This window comes from Falco cherrug, chromosome 5, assembly GCF_023634085.1.
Source record: "Falco cherrug isolate bFalChe1 chromosome 5, bFalChe1.pri, whole genome shotgun sequence".
Lineage (NCBI taxonomy): Eukaryota > Metazoa > Chordata > Aves > Falconiformes > Falconidae > Falco > Falco cherrug.
Genome location: NC_073701.1, coordinates 90,073,352 through 90,087,556, shown reverse-complemented (window position 1 = coordinate 90,087,556; position 14,205 = coordinate 90,073,352). Strand labels below are relative to the sequence as shown.

Below are 14,205 nucleotides of genomic sequence, written 5' to 3'. Positions count from 1 at the left end.
CCTGCTCTTCCTGAGCAATTTAAGTGACCTGCTAAACTAAATGCACTGGCAGGGTTTCCATTTAGTTGGTAATTCACAGCTGTCACTGGAGACATCTCTCTACAAAGAAAACTGTTTTCTTTCCATGTTTATTTCTTCAGCAGAAACTGCTGCATAACAATGTCAATTATTGGCTTTATCAGTGTGTAACCCTGGAGAAGACTAAAATCACGGGAGCCTGTACACTTGACTACCAAACTCAATCAAAACTACCGATAAGAGAACAAAGAGAAACTAAAAGCTTTTGGAGTATGAGCTGAATAATAGGATGAAGTGACATATGCCCTTCTTTGAGACAAGCAGATGGAGAAGGATTAATTTTCTTTCTTGCAATCTTCTGTGCTCTCCTATGGTTTCCTAAATGCTGGGGCATGTAGATTTTGCTATCTTACAACAAAATTGTCTCATTGCAACTGCAAGACAGTAAAAATAACAAGAATTAAAATGCCTATTGTTTTGTCATGTACTTGTAAACAAATTGGATTTAAAATTCTTCCAGAAATGCCGTTACAGCAGATTTATTATTGCCATCATAGCCTCCTAGCTAGCTCTTTCAGCTGCCATAAAGAGCAAGATCTTTATACATGACAAGTCGTTTGCTCTCTATAGTGTTTTCTACAATAGACATCCCTTTGCAAATATAGTAGGAGCTCCCATTTATCCCATACTAATTTGTTTTCTGCAAAGTAGCATTTGCTTGCTGTTAGCTGAGTGAATAGCAATGGTCGCATCCAGTCCTCAGGAACTGATTCACTAAAGCTTTGTGTTAATTCTTTTTCATCGCATGCGTAGTTTCAGGTGCTGATCTGCATAGGACAACAGGCTAAACGGGGACATTTGAAATCCTTAATAGCTGCTGTTCTCTACCACATCCTTTCTTAAAGATTGCTGCCCCGAGAAAAGAGAGCATGGAGCTGCCTCTGAATTGCCAGCTTGCGGGCAGGCCTGTTAAAACAAACCGAAATTGCCACCAGCAACATACCTCTGAAAGTTATATTTCATGTAGTTGATGTCTTTATTCTTTCCTGTGAGAAACAGCAGTATCTTCCAAGCTGTGCAATAGTTTCTTCTCTTGGAGATTGCTGTGATAAATACGGGAATTCCTCCTCTCATCTGCCTGCTAACAGGTGAGGGATGTAGTCACTGTGGGCAAACCAGCCCATCAAACACTTACGTTATACCATGTAATGCGCCACTGAGGTATTTTTCCACTAGAACTGTTACTACAGTTTTGGCCAAACCCTTAAACATCATTTGGTCATTTTCATTTATTTAAACAAAATGGTATTTGATCCACAAGGTATGGTTTTATAAAAGATATAATTTTGTCATGCTACAATAATTGCTATGGAAACAGTATTTCTCTCTCCATATTGCTTTTACCATCTTTTTAGTAAGATTTGTCCTTACATAGTAGAAAATTAAGGATTTTTACTTGCTTGATCTTTGGTGACCGATCTGGAGCTGCTCTGGAGTTGTCAGAGCGCTCCTCGGCCAGACCACTCTGCTGGGCATTGATACCATGACAGGGGCCACTGCTTTCAACATGCAGATTTTTGTGAAGTTTTAGAGAGTAAACTTGTTTATTTCATTACATATACGGACTAGGATTACCAAGAGCTACTCATGGGCTAAATTCTTTTAGGACTTTAATCTTCCAAATCTTAAAAATCAGCAGTCAGAAAAGGTTAACCCAGCCCATTGTCACCCACTGTACTGAAAAGACATTCGGTTCTCTGTGTCTGTGTCTGGAGGCTGTTGGTTTGTAGATAAGCAAAGAATAAATCCTGTATTCAGCTGTTGGTTTGCAAACTCTTTTCCATGGAAGTTGAGGCGTTCATCATCTTATATAGAAATTTGATCTCAAGTTCTGGCTGACTGAAGCTGAAGTTGTAGGTTTCTATTTCTATCAGTATAGTGGTATGTAAGAAAGGTGATTAAATAGTATATAAATAAAATGTGTTAGTATTGTAATTGTCTAAGAACTCTAGGGCCTTAGGATATTTGTATGTACCTTAGAGCTTCCATGTACTCCATTTAGAATTATTATTTTTCCGTAGTCCCAGTAATATATTCTTTGTCTATATGCTTTTGAAAAATTGCATCTCTCTGGGACTCGCATGAGAATTATGTGTTTGTTTTTTATGTAATCTCTTCAGAATTATGTTTACAAAAACAACAATAGACTGGGAAATGAAGAACTGGCCCTAGCAGAGAGAATTAAAAGAATGTGGCTTATTTAACCTTGTAAAACAAAGCTTGAGAGGGAGTATGATTATCTTCTAGAATGCATTTGAATTGCTTTGTAATGAGGGTAAAGATTGGAGTCATAACATAATGTTGGTGAAAGATCCAAAGGATATAAATTGTTCCATTTTGATTTATAAAGAATTAGGTAAAGCAACTTCTATGTAAAATATCAGGAGGTAAAAAGCAGTGTATATTTTCTGACAAAGCTTGATAGATTTATGTTATTGTGTGATACAGTAAGATTAATTCTGATTTCTGTTTCTTCTTGTCCCCAAACAGACTGAAAAATGTCTTGAGCACAGTTGTTAATTATCTTTCTTACATAGTATTTATGCTGTTTCAGAATATTTTTATTTTTTAGCTTGTTGTGTACAATTGAATTATATTGTGTTAATTTGAATTAATGTCTCAGCCTAACTGTCTGTTGAAGCACTTTTGGAACTTTTTGCCAGCTGAAGCATCATTTCTTCTAAGAGGTACAAAGGAAATGCAATTCCATATATTTTTCTCCTAAGGCATCAAGGAACAGATAGAGATTGGGGGGTGGGTGGGGGGATGTTGTTGGTTTTGTATGTTGAGAGAACCTGTGTGGCTTGGGTGATCCTCTCTCTTGTGCTTTTGTGCCTGCGTGCTTTGCTCATCAAGGAAGCTTAAGAATTTCTTCATGTGAACAGTGGTGTTCTTCTCAGAGTTGAAGGGACTTTTGGATTAGTAGTTACCGATTTTTGTGAGGATTCTCAGGCTCTTAGAAGTTTTCAGTTATCAGATTCCCTGCTGATGTAGAGACGTAGGACTCTGGGCCGGCTCTTTATCTGTCCTTCAACTGCGATATTTTCTTGGAGGTGGTTTGGTTCTTCTCTTCCGCCGTCAGCTCATTGGTTCTCTGTATTGATGTCCTTCAGTCTGTTAGAGGTGCACAAACACTTTGTGGGTTTTGACACGGCAAAAGTGGGGAACGTTTATTTATTATTCAGAATAAAACACCTTTATATGGCTTCATGTGGTATGGGAGATCGAGCGACATAAGAGAAATGGCCTCTTTCAGTCCTGTATCCATAGAGTACAAAAATATTCCATTTGAATTATGTTTAGGAACTTTTTTTACTTCTAAAAATACACTAGTTTAAGTAGCTGCTGCATTGTGACATATTTATTGGATGTAAAAGTTATATATCTCAGACCGTACTAAAGTTATATGTACAGGTAATTTTGCATCAGCAATCCTTAATATATGTTTTCTCTAAAACAAGATTTTATTCAGAACCACTTACAGTGTGAAATACCTTTTTTGTCAAAACATACTAATTGCTTTAAGTCTGAAATATATAAAATTTTGATACACTCTTCTCCCTGTGATTCATTATATTGGTATTTTATGATTGTCTGTCTTTTTTGCTGAGCCTTTAGCTATTATACTACAGTGTTAAAATTTAAGTCATTGTAGAGAGGGGAATATGTGTGAATTTGAAGCTGTACAAACTGTTCAACTTAAAATGCATTGCCAAATTATGGTCAGGAAAACCAAACCAAGAAGAGTGGGTAGCATATGGACTTTATGGAGAGACAGAATTGTAAATTTTCTGTTGCAATCTGCTGTACAAATATTTTGATGTTGCTTGACTACAGAAAAAAATGATAGAATATAGTAACTTACTCATTAGAAATTCATTTCAGAAATGAAATTCTGCCATAATCGCTGCAGTCTTAGTTGGTACAGCAGTTTCTATGATTGGGTGGTGGTTGTTTTCATATTTTTTTTAATAGAATGACTTCTGATCTTTGACTTGTTATACTCTGGATATTTCCCTTTTTTCCTTTATTTGATGCTTTTTGCATAGAGCTAGTACAAGTGATGTACTTGAGCTTTTACTATTAATTTGCTAAGATTTATATTTTGGTGCATAAGAAGTACACATATCTCCAAATACCAAAAAATATAGCAATATTTCATAGAACAATATGGCAAAAAGAATAATCTGAGTGCTTCAGGACCATTCTGCTCTGTGCTGTAGCAATTGGAGTACTAAGAAATCTTCTTGGATGCTTCCTCAGATACTTAATTTTCATATGAGATTTTTAAAATGCAAGTTCTGTTTTCTGTAGTTTAAATGTAAGGAAGAACTTAAGACTGGTTTTATTTGACCGGCTGATTTAAGTATGAATTTATATCAGTGTTCGAATAAGGTGACTTCCTTTTCTTTCTTGGGTATTTAATATTCTGTGTCAGTACCTTAACTTCTTCTTTTTCACATGCATGTAATTTTGAAGCATTTTGAGGCAGTTAAAAAGGTATTACAAAAATAAGGTGTTTGTTTATGGAGTTGAACATCTGTTAGGTTCGGTGGTAATGCTTGCTTTGTTTTTAAGCCTATGTTCTTAACCTTGCCTTATAAAATTGTATGTCATAACCTGTAGATAGTAAGTTTCGTTAAGAAAAAGATCTAATGTGCAAATTTGTTTCCTGCTTTAAGATGTAGGGATGGGGATTACTTGTGGTTTGGGGTTTTGTTTTCATTTGAGAACAAGGACATAAGGCTACCTACAATATCAGCTAAGGTGTGGTCCTTTAATGTACTTTTAAACGATATTAATTTATATATTTTCATAGCCATGTAAATGAAGATGGAAATCTTCTCTTCAGCTAAGTGAGCATAGCTTCTCTGACATGGTTCTTTAGAACCACGTATATTATGATTAACAATTAAGGTTGCTAATGACTTGTATAAGAGATCCATACTGGATGAAACAGGACTTTAATTGCTATTTTAGTGGTTTTAATATGCTGAGTCCAGGAATCTTTTTCAGAAGTCATGAAAAGAAAAACATGAAAGGGAAACGATAATGCCATCAACTTCTCATAAGCTTTCATTTTCAGAATGTTAAGGTGTGTTTCTATGAAGTTCGCCTTAGGAACCTGAAATTAATTATAAGGATAGTATATTTCTGTATGTTTTCAGAAGATTATTTGGAGATCGTTCAGTTGAAACGAAGAATAAAAAAATTCTATTTGAATCAAGGAATAAAAAAATATATGGTTGTTGAAGATCACTATGCACTTGAGTTGCTGAATGTAAGCTGGTAGGAAAAATTAACCTTTAGCCTATTTAGATATGTTTTTCACAGCATCCTTTTTTACATACAACAAGCCTAGTTAGAACTCTGAATAACCTTTTTTTCTGTAGTTGGTTTCATACTGTTCTGAGTTCTGTATGCTGTGGTCTGATGATTAAGATGTCATGGAGTACGAAAGAAAGCAAAATTGAGATAAATAATCATTATTGTTTAATAGGCAATTCTTTGGAAAGAATTAGTAACCCTTCCAAGAAATTCTAGACGCATAATTTAGGTAATGTGCAATAGAGAAACGTACAATAAAATGTCAAATTTAGGATGGAATTTACAAAGTTGAACGTTCAGTATTTCAACAGATATTGGGGTTGGGTTTTTTTGATTTGGTGCTTTTTCCTCTAAATTGTCACAGGACAGGATATGAACTTTCACATTCAAGGTGGGAATTCTAGAGTGACACTGATTTATGACTTGCCAAGAACATATCTCTCCTAAATCCTTCAGACTGTGTCCAGTACAGGCTTAAAGGCACTGCAGGCTCCTAACACTTAGCATAGATAAACCAGTGTTTCCCCATCTTCTGCTTATCAAAGTTTAGGTTTACCCATCGTCTTTGAAATTACAAGAACAAGGAGGGCATTACTGTGTCCAGGACCCCGGCTGGACTGTTGGTGCTCCCTCAGCCATCGCTGCCTACCCTTGCATGTGCCCTGTGGCACGGAGCTTGCATGCTCAGGTAGCAATGCGGGTGTTCAGCTCCACCACTGAAGGATCCAGGTCCACTTACACCTCTTAACCTGTATCTGCAGCAGGGATTTCTTAAGCTGCAGTAGATGACCTGTTCTTCCTATCTCTTTAACGTTAGGTTTTTGAAATCTTAGTTTTCTTAATTCCAGCTGTGCCCAATAGGAAAGAAATGTTTTCTCTGACTCCAAGACATAGATAATTAATAAGATGCACAGCACTCCAGAAATACAGCTCATTATTTGCAACTCCATGTGGCGGGGTAGGGCAGCTGGAGAAATAAGAAGTGGCAGCAGTGTAGGAAATATTGCTGAGCGCATTGAAAGAGGAAAAACGGTACTCAAGAAAGAAAAGGGAACTCGTCTCAGGACTAGAGCCCTGTTTGTTGGGTGCAGTAGCTAACAGCGCGGGGCAGAGAGCAGGGAAAGGTAGCTCTGAGGCAAGTGACCAAGGTCAGCTGGGCTCTGCAGTGTGTGCTGGACCTGTGCTCCCATGTTACCAGCCAGTGCGTTTGTTACCGCTTCGATAGCGGGCTGCAGGGGGAGGATTTGAACGGAGCTTGGCCAAGTCCCGAAGCAAGGGGTATCCTTCATCCTAAATATCTGGGAAGAGGACTAGAGATTAGCATTGCACAGCACGTTACCAGCCTGGCCGCTGCAGCTGCTGAGGCGCTCAGGCAGCAGCTCTGGCACATCTGTCTGGCTGCATCACTGTGCAGCGCAGGGGAGGGACCAAGTCCACGGACAGGATGCCCGCTTGGTACTAGCCACGCATGCCACCCTTTCCTTTCACACTTGACCGTCCCAAATACAAGCAAGTGAAAAAGAATGTTGTAAAGGAAATGGGAATTAAATCATTCCTATACTAAGCATTTATCTTGCCTGTATAGTGGTTACATCTGGTTGGAAAAAAAGTTTTTTGAACCACTGTACAGTCCTGGCTCTCTCTGGCACCACATTATACATTTTCCCATAAAAACATTTAGAATACTTTGTATGTATGCATACGCTTTAGTTCCGTTTTATATTATCTAAAAAGATAAATGGACAGTTTTTCTGGCCATAATTGGTTTCCTCCTTAGCTTGTCTCAATAATTCCTCTAAATGAATTTTAGTAGTATTGCACTTCATTAGTTCTTTAAAAGTAGGTGCTGTGTTCTAAAATTTGAAGCACAACTTCTGAAAGTACAAATAACTCTTGTAAAATAAGCTGTTTAATCACATTGCCAGCATAAATTTTGCGGTGTTTTCTATGTGTGCATAGTGTGTAACAGATATAGCTCTTGTTCAAAATATAGCTGTTAGCGATTCCTTATTAAGTAATGAAAGATTATATATAAAGTTAATTTACCTTTCATTTAGTTATATGCGGTCCTGCAGTATAATTTTGAAAAGTTCATGATCATAAAATATAGTAAGTTTGCAAGTTCTGCCTGTCAGTACAAAATAGAGCTGTGGTAGACAAGAAGTACTCAGACTGTAATTACATTGCAGTTAGCCGCAGGAAGGATTAACAATTCCCGTAGAAAAATACTGTGGTTTAGGACTGCCTTTATTTGTGAAATTAATAGACTGGTTCTCAGTTTTGACATTAAAAACTAACTCTATTAATGTCCTCAGTATGTTCAAGTCTGATTTTAACTGTAGTTATTTCCATTTTTTTATTAACTAGAAATAAGAACACTATTCTATTACTGGTTTTAATGTTCTGTTAAGTTTCTTCTGTTAAAAAAACACACCCTGCAGTTGAACTTTGTCAATAATTCACACAGAAAAAAGGCCAGAACTGAGTTTCCAAAGTAGATTAATTGCTTTGATTATGACAGGAGAGATCTCTGTGCTCTACTTACTGGAATAACGTTTTTATGGTTTATTGACTATCAACATGTTACTTGTTATGTAATTGGTTTTGATGTTCCTTCCTTCCAGATCCACATATGGAGTCAGTGTTGGGGTGATGTGACAATAAATAGCATAACAACTATAGATAGCAATTACCAAATAACCAGTATTATTGCCAAATCTTATCCTAAAAGCTGTATTGAATAAAGGGATTATAGTGGACTTCATACTGTAAGGGAATTTGCTAATAAACTGTATTTCAAAACATGATAAAATTTGCTTTCCGTAGCTTCTGGGTTTGGGATTTTTTGAAGATTGATTGAATGGGCTGGAATTTCATTGGGTTACAATCTCAGTGAGGAGAAAGAGGCTGATAACTTTGTAATAATTATTAACAATGTGAAGGTTTATTAATATTCCGTTTTGATTTAGTTTACAAGGAACAGACCTTTAGAGGAAACTGAGGAATACACTGAAGAATAAGGGCTTTAGAAATAGTCGTCTTTTGGAGATATCTGTCTGGTAGTCTGGGATTTTCTTTTACATATATGTATTAGATCTTGTGTGATAAGTTTATTTTTTTCCCTCAAGAATAATTTTGTATCTGATAACAGCCATTGCTTAACAGGCAGTATTACTCCCAAGTTTTATTGCTGTGTTGTTTAAAATACAGACCTCTTACTTTTCGTACTTTTAAAGGTACTTTTATACCACAGTACTTCCAGCAAGTTTACCACTGTCATGTCTTGATTACATGGTGAATAGGCTAGTTCTAGAATACAAGTTCATTTATCTATGGAAAATGATGTTTTGAAAGTACAGGTACTTTAAAAGTACATTCTGTACTTCTACATAAGTTTAAATGTATTTTATATATTGTAGCATAGTTGAGCACCCTTTGCACCATTCGGTGATGGAATAGGAAGCAAACGTTTTTCACGTAACCCTTTTGAAGGATCCTTCAAAGTGGAATCAGTGGGATCTGACTGTGCCTCACAGTGTAGCACAGAGCTACAATCCTGGAGTTTTGGCCAACAGGACATAGGTCATATTTGCTGATACCATGTTACTACAATAAAACATACACCCGATAAAAGCAGGAATCCATCTTTTATGACCTTTTCAAATTGAATTCAACTTATCATTTGAAATTACTTCTATTGATTAATTTGATCTGTATTGCTATATAATTACTGTTGAAAGAAATTGAACTCTTGTTTGCTGTGCTATATACAAGGCACACCTAGAAAGCAGCAGCACCAGAAGTCACAGATATTCTTCACGTTTGCATGTGAAGAGACTAATTAGGGAAGAGAATTGTAGCACTTCTGCAATGTAGTCAGCCACTTTGCTTTATCTGTAGCTGTCTACCTCTAACCTGCCTGATAAAGAGGTTATAAAAACATTTAAAGTATTAAAAATTAAATGAATATTTTATAGCTGCCTAAAGAGGAAATGTAGGTATTCCTTGTCTTCACACCTAGCACAGGGATATTGGAATGAGCTGGGCAACAGATGCTACAGACTGAAAGTAGGTTGAAGATCTTAAATGTGGAAGTTATATGGGGAATTTTTAAAGAGCCATATGCAAAACAATATGGGAAAACTTCTAGAGCTGGTTGGAATTGGCAAGTATGGAAGATGTATACAGGTGCTAATATAATGTAGGAAATACAGCAAATCTAAAAGAACACTGGGACCTGTTTTAAACCATTTTGGACTTAGAGAGCTCGGAATTAGATTTCTAGTAATTTCTAGTGACTCCAGTACCCACGAGCATTTTGTCTCGATTGCCAGCTATAAAATGGATATACTAACACTATTTACCTCTTAGAAGTCTAATAGCATGGTTCTGATACGTTGCATGTGCGTTCTTTTTTGTCTGAGTACAACTAGGGTCTCATCCATGACAGGGTGCACCAGTAGCGGTATATTTATACAAGGACAAGTGTCAAAGAATTCACACACTTGGGCAGTGTTGCTTTCTTTCAGATAGCATTTACAGAGCAAGTGAGGCTTTTTCTTTTTAATTTTATTTTTCTCAACGCTAGAAAACATAGTTCATCTACAATTAATAGCTGGTGTCTGAACTTGAAAGAATAATCTTGTATCTGACATTCATAGCAAGTATCTATGCAAGTTACAGGAAAATCACTAAACCTAATGGGATCGCAGGTTTGTTTGGTGTTACATGGGTGATTGCTTATAAATAATCGCTGTATAAGTGATGCATTGCTATTACACTGGTATCTTTTTCTTTTTTTTTCTCTCTCCATCTAGGAATTGTTAATATTTTTACAAAATTTGCCCACGGTACACTGGGGAAATGAAGAGATTAGCGTACTCCTAGCAGAGGCCTACAGACTGAAGTTTGCATTTGCGGATGCCCCCAATCATTACAAGAAATGAACATAAAGAGCCAGAAATTATTAAGACCAATGTTTTCTGCAGTATTACGGCATCTGTTGTTCTGGTTGTGCTTTCAGCTCATTGCTCTTTCGTTTGAATTAAGATGACCATTAAAATTCTGTTAGAATTTGCAGAATGAGAACAGAATACCAAAGAAATGGACAGCGCAGGATATCAAACATTGAATGAACTTAGAAGTGAACTTTTTTGCACAGCATGAAAAATGAGTTCAGAAGTCTATCACATAACTTTCTTCTTTTTTCCCCCTTCTCTAATTAGGAGAACTACAGTCTGACTAATTTCTGTCAAGCAATTTTTATGTGTACCTAAGACTTAAAAGTACTTATGGAATGATTTTGTCATTACTTCAGTGTCACCTGCCATGACTTCTATCAGCCAGTTTTAGTCACTAGAAGTTACTTACTTTGAGTGGAAAAAAAGAACTTTTCATAGTTGTAAAGACCATATGAGACAGCCAGGCCAGTGTTTCAAGGTCTGGTTATAACTCAGAAGACACTGATAGTCGCACACCATCTGTTGTTTTTCCATGGAATTAGGTTAGAAGACTTCAATAATGTAAGAATATAGAAGGTTGGAATGGAAATTGGTTTCATTTTTCTAAACATTACTCAGTCTTGCAGGGTGCTGTAGAAGCATTTTAGCCATACAAAGGAGTTACTTAAAGTTGAAGACTCATCTGTAACATGAAAATAAATCCCTTTCTGTGTATTTTAGAGTGTTCTTAAAATATCAAATAAAACAGAAGATCTGGTCTTGTCAAAATAATTAAAGTGTTTCTTTCAAGGCCTTTCAATTTCTCAGCATGAAAGTTCACTTTTAAGAAACATATGAAGAAGCTTGGTTTACAAAGCAAGATATAGTTTTATCTATCTCAGTTGTTGCCTTAGTCTCCATTTCTAGCATGTTAGAAAAGGAAAATTAATATAGCTTTCCAAAGCTTATTTGTTAAACCATTTAATACCTTTTTTCTGAGTATTCAGAGGAAGCAAGAAGATAGTTCTCAGTAACAGTAACTATGTACTCAGATCACTCTCATGTCATTAGCAGAATAAAAATCTTCTATAACTTTATAGAATGAAATTAATGTTTCTTCCTATAATCATGGGATACTGAATAATTTCTTAAAACACAGTTTAAGTGCACTATTTATTTTCAACAAATCTTCTCAGATAAGAATTCTGATGTTGCGTCGTTGGATGTAAATAACTCATATTAATTTGTGCCTACCCTACACATATAGGTTATTAAGGGTGAGAGTTGCAATAAGCAATATACTGGAAGCTCAGAATTGTTATTCCTCAGTTCAGTTCTCAAGTTGCACAAAGTTGCACGAAAAATGTAGTGCACTTTTAAGTTTGGGAAATAAAAGATATTGAAGAGGTTTTTTCTTATGACTTGTTATTGGAAGATTATTTTCAAGTTCTTAAAAATACGTAGATACATATTTTGAAGAAAGCTTTCTAGATGTGCTACGTTACATTGCTTGCTTTAGGGGCCTTAGTTCCTGACACTGATGTTATAATAATAAGGTTGTTTCAGGGTAAATAGAATAAAAATACATTTTTACCAACATGTGATGGAGATCTGTATTGTAAATTATATGAAAACTTTGGTAGAAGAGAAAAAACTGAATGAATTCAGAAGCTGGACTGTTTGGTGGCTAGGATGCATTTCTGTTCCAGCGGTATCAGCTGGGGGTTTCAGTTGCGATGGATACGAGATCAGGCCTCCTAGATTGCTGCATTTGTGCCTAGAGGGTGTGGTGGGGCTGTGTTTCTTAAATGTGCATATACTGTCTTCTGTAACTTCAGTTCATGGTCTACTAATGTATCAAAATTTATGTTTACAAAGAATGTCATATTGTGCCTAACAGAATATCTACCAACAGCAGAATAAAAGAAACCTGAAATTTATGACCATTTGCTTTAAACTTAGTATTTACAATCATTTGTTAATAGAAATGCGTATTATTGTAATGAGAGAAGACACACAGCATTAAATGTACAATGTTGTAAGGATTTTCTATAATTAACTTTTTTCTATTAAGATGTTATTTAGGTAGTTACATGTAACATGGAAAGTTGACCCAAAGTTGTCTGCTGTCAGATGCTCCTGCATAACATTTATGGGACTGGATATACAAAATTTCCTTCATCGGGTCCACATAAGTTGTCTGCCATGTCTTCCAAATTCAACAGGTACCTCTTACGTCCCTTGGAAGGAAGTATTCCCATTAGAGGTCACATTTACTCTTGTGTCTGTGTCAGAAGTTGAATATTGTACTTGAGCACATTGCTTTTTAAGGGTAGTGGGAAGTTTCCTAATATAATAACAACGCTTATTTATGTAGATATAGACTTTTCTGGAAAATATGATATAGATATATAAATAACATTTATATATCTATACAGATAGGAATAGTGTTCAGTAAATAGGAGGCCAACATTTATGTAAAATTTCAAATTTTCAATACTTTAAGATTTACAGAAAGTATTTCATTCTATTTTTAAAAACACACCTTACCTTTAACAATTCTACATCTCAGGTAATGTCATTCCAAACAAAATAATACATAGAAAAAGAAATAACATTATCATTATTACATCCCATGTACTTATTTTTTTCAAAATTCAGGATTCTGGATATTATAAAATTCCTTTCTAATACGTATTTTCTTATGAAGGAGGCATCTTGACACATCGCTAGTGAAACCAGGCAGTAATTTCCTAGAACTCATGTGTAATAATGAAATTGTAGTGTCTAAAATGTGCGTTAAAGAATTTCTGTAATAAAAATTTAAACAAGAATGTACGATATAAAAACATATATGACCGCAGAAATTGAAAAATGTAAATAAACAAATTAGTTAACTATGTAAATACAGTACCTGGAATAGGATAGAAATGTAAGTTGAAATCTGGTGTAACTCTGTAATATGTTATAAGAAATTAGTTTAATTATTTTTTGGCTCGGTTCCTTATGGAAAGACCCATGAATTTAACTTCAGAACTACAGAGTAGAAGTATCTGAAGTTCCATTGTATGCTTCTGACAAATATTACCACTGAGGCAACGGTTAAAACTATAAAAGTGATGAAAGATGAGGAAATAAATGCATATTTATGAAGTGCTATATGGAGTGGAAAGCTTTTTTTATTGTTTTCATCAAGCACATTTCGTACTACATCAAAGCATGTTTTGGTGTGTTTATGTTTTATGGTCTCAGAACCCTGTATCACAAGAGCAAATGCAGTAGCAAAACCCGTCTTCACAATTACATTTCTGTAACTCTCTGCCCTTGTATCTTGTAGATTTTGCCAGTTAATAAGACAGCTTCCAAAGGTATGTCTCTGTTTAAACCATATACATACAAGGTACTGAGCATTTTCTGCAAAAAGCAGATGAAGATAGATTTGGCACCACAGCAGAATTAAACGGGGGGCCAGATGGAGCAAATCAGGGCAAAGCAAACGGAGGAGGTACAGAATTCTGTATGTCCCTGAAGATGAGGAAGGAGAGAAAGCTTCAGCTCCATGGGGGGGACACAGTAAAAGGTAGTGATGTGCGATGAATAAGATCTGGAAAGGTAAAGATTGTTTTAAGTACATTAACAAGCAAAGAGAGATGTCCTGTACATATAAGAAGCTCAAGGGTAGATCTAGATTAGATATTAGGAAGAAATTCTTTATTGTGGGGCACTGGCACAGGCTGCCCAGAGCAGCTGTGGCTGCCCCATCCCTGGCAGTGTTCCAGGCCAGGCTGGATGGGGCTTGGAGCAACCTGGTCTGGTGGCAGGTGTCCCTGCCCATGGCAGGGGCTTGGAACTAGATGAG

General features: G+C 36.0%; 1 protein-coding gene across 1 annotated transcript in view; it reads left to right on the top strand.

Moving 5' to 3' along the window:
• Positions 1-13,505, top strand: part of TBC1D22A (TBC1 domain family member 22A) — a 180,121-nt gene extending 166,616 nt beyond the window's left edge. Inside the window, exon 13 of the mRNA XM_055712205.1 lies at positions 10,224-13,505. Within this exon, the coding sequence (XP_055568180.1) occupies positions 10,224-10,352 (129 nt within the window). The 3' untranslated portion in view covers positions 10,353-13,505. The remainder of the gene's footprint in view (positions 1-10,223) is intronic.
• Positions 13,506-14,205: the final 700 nt, after the last annotated feature.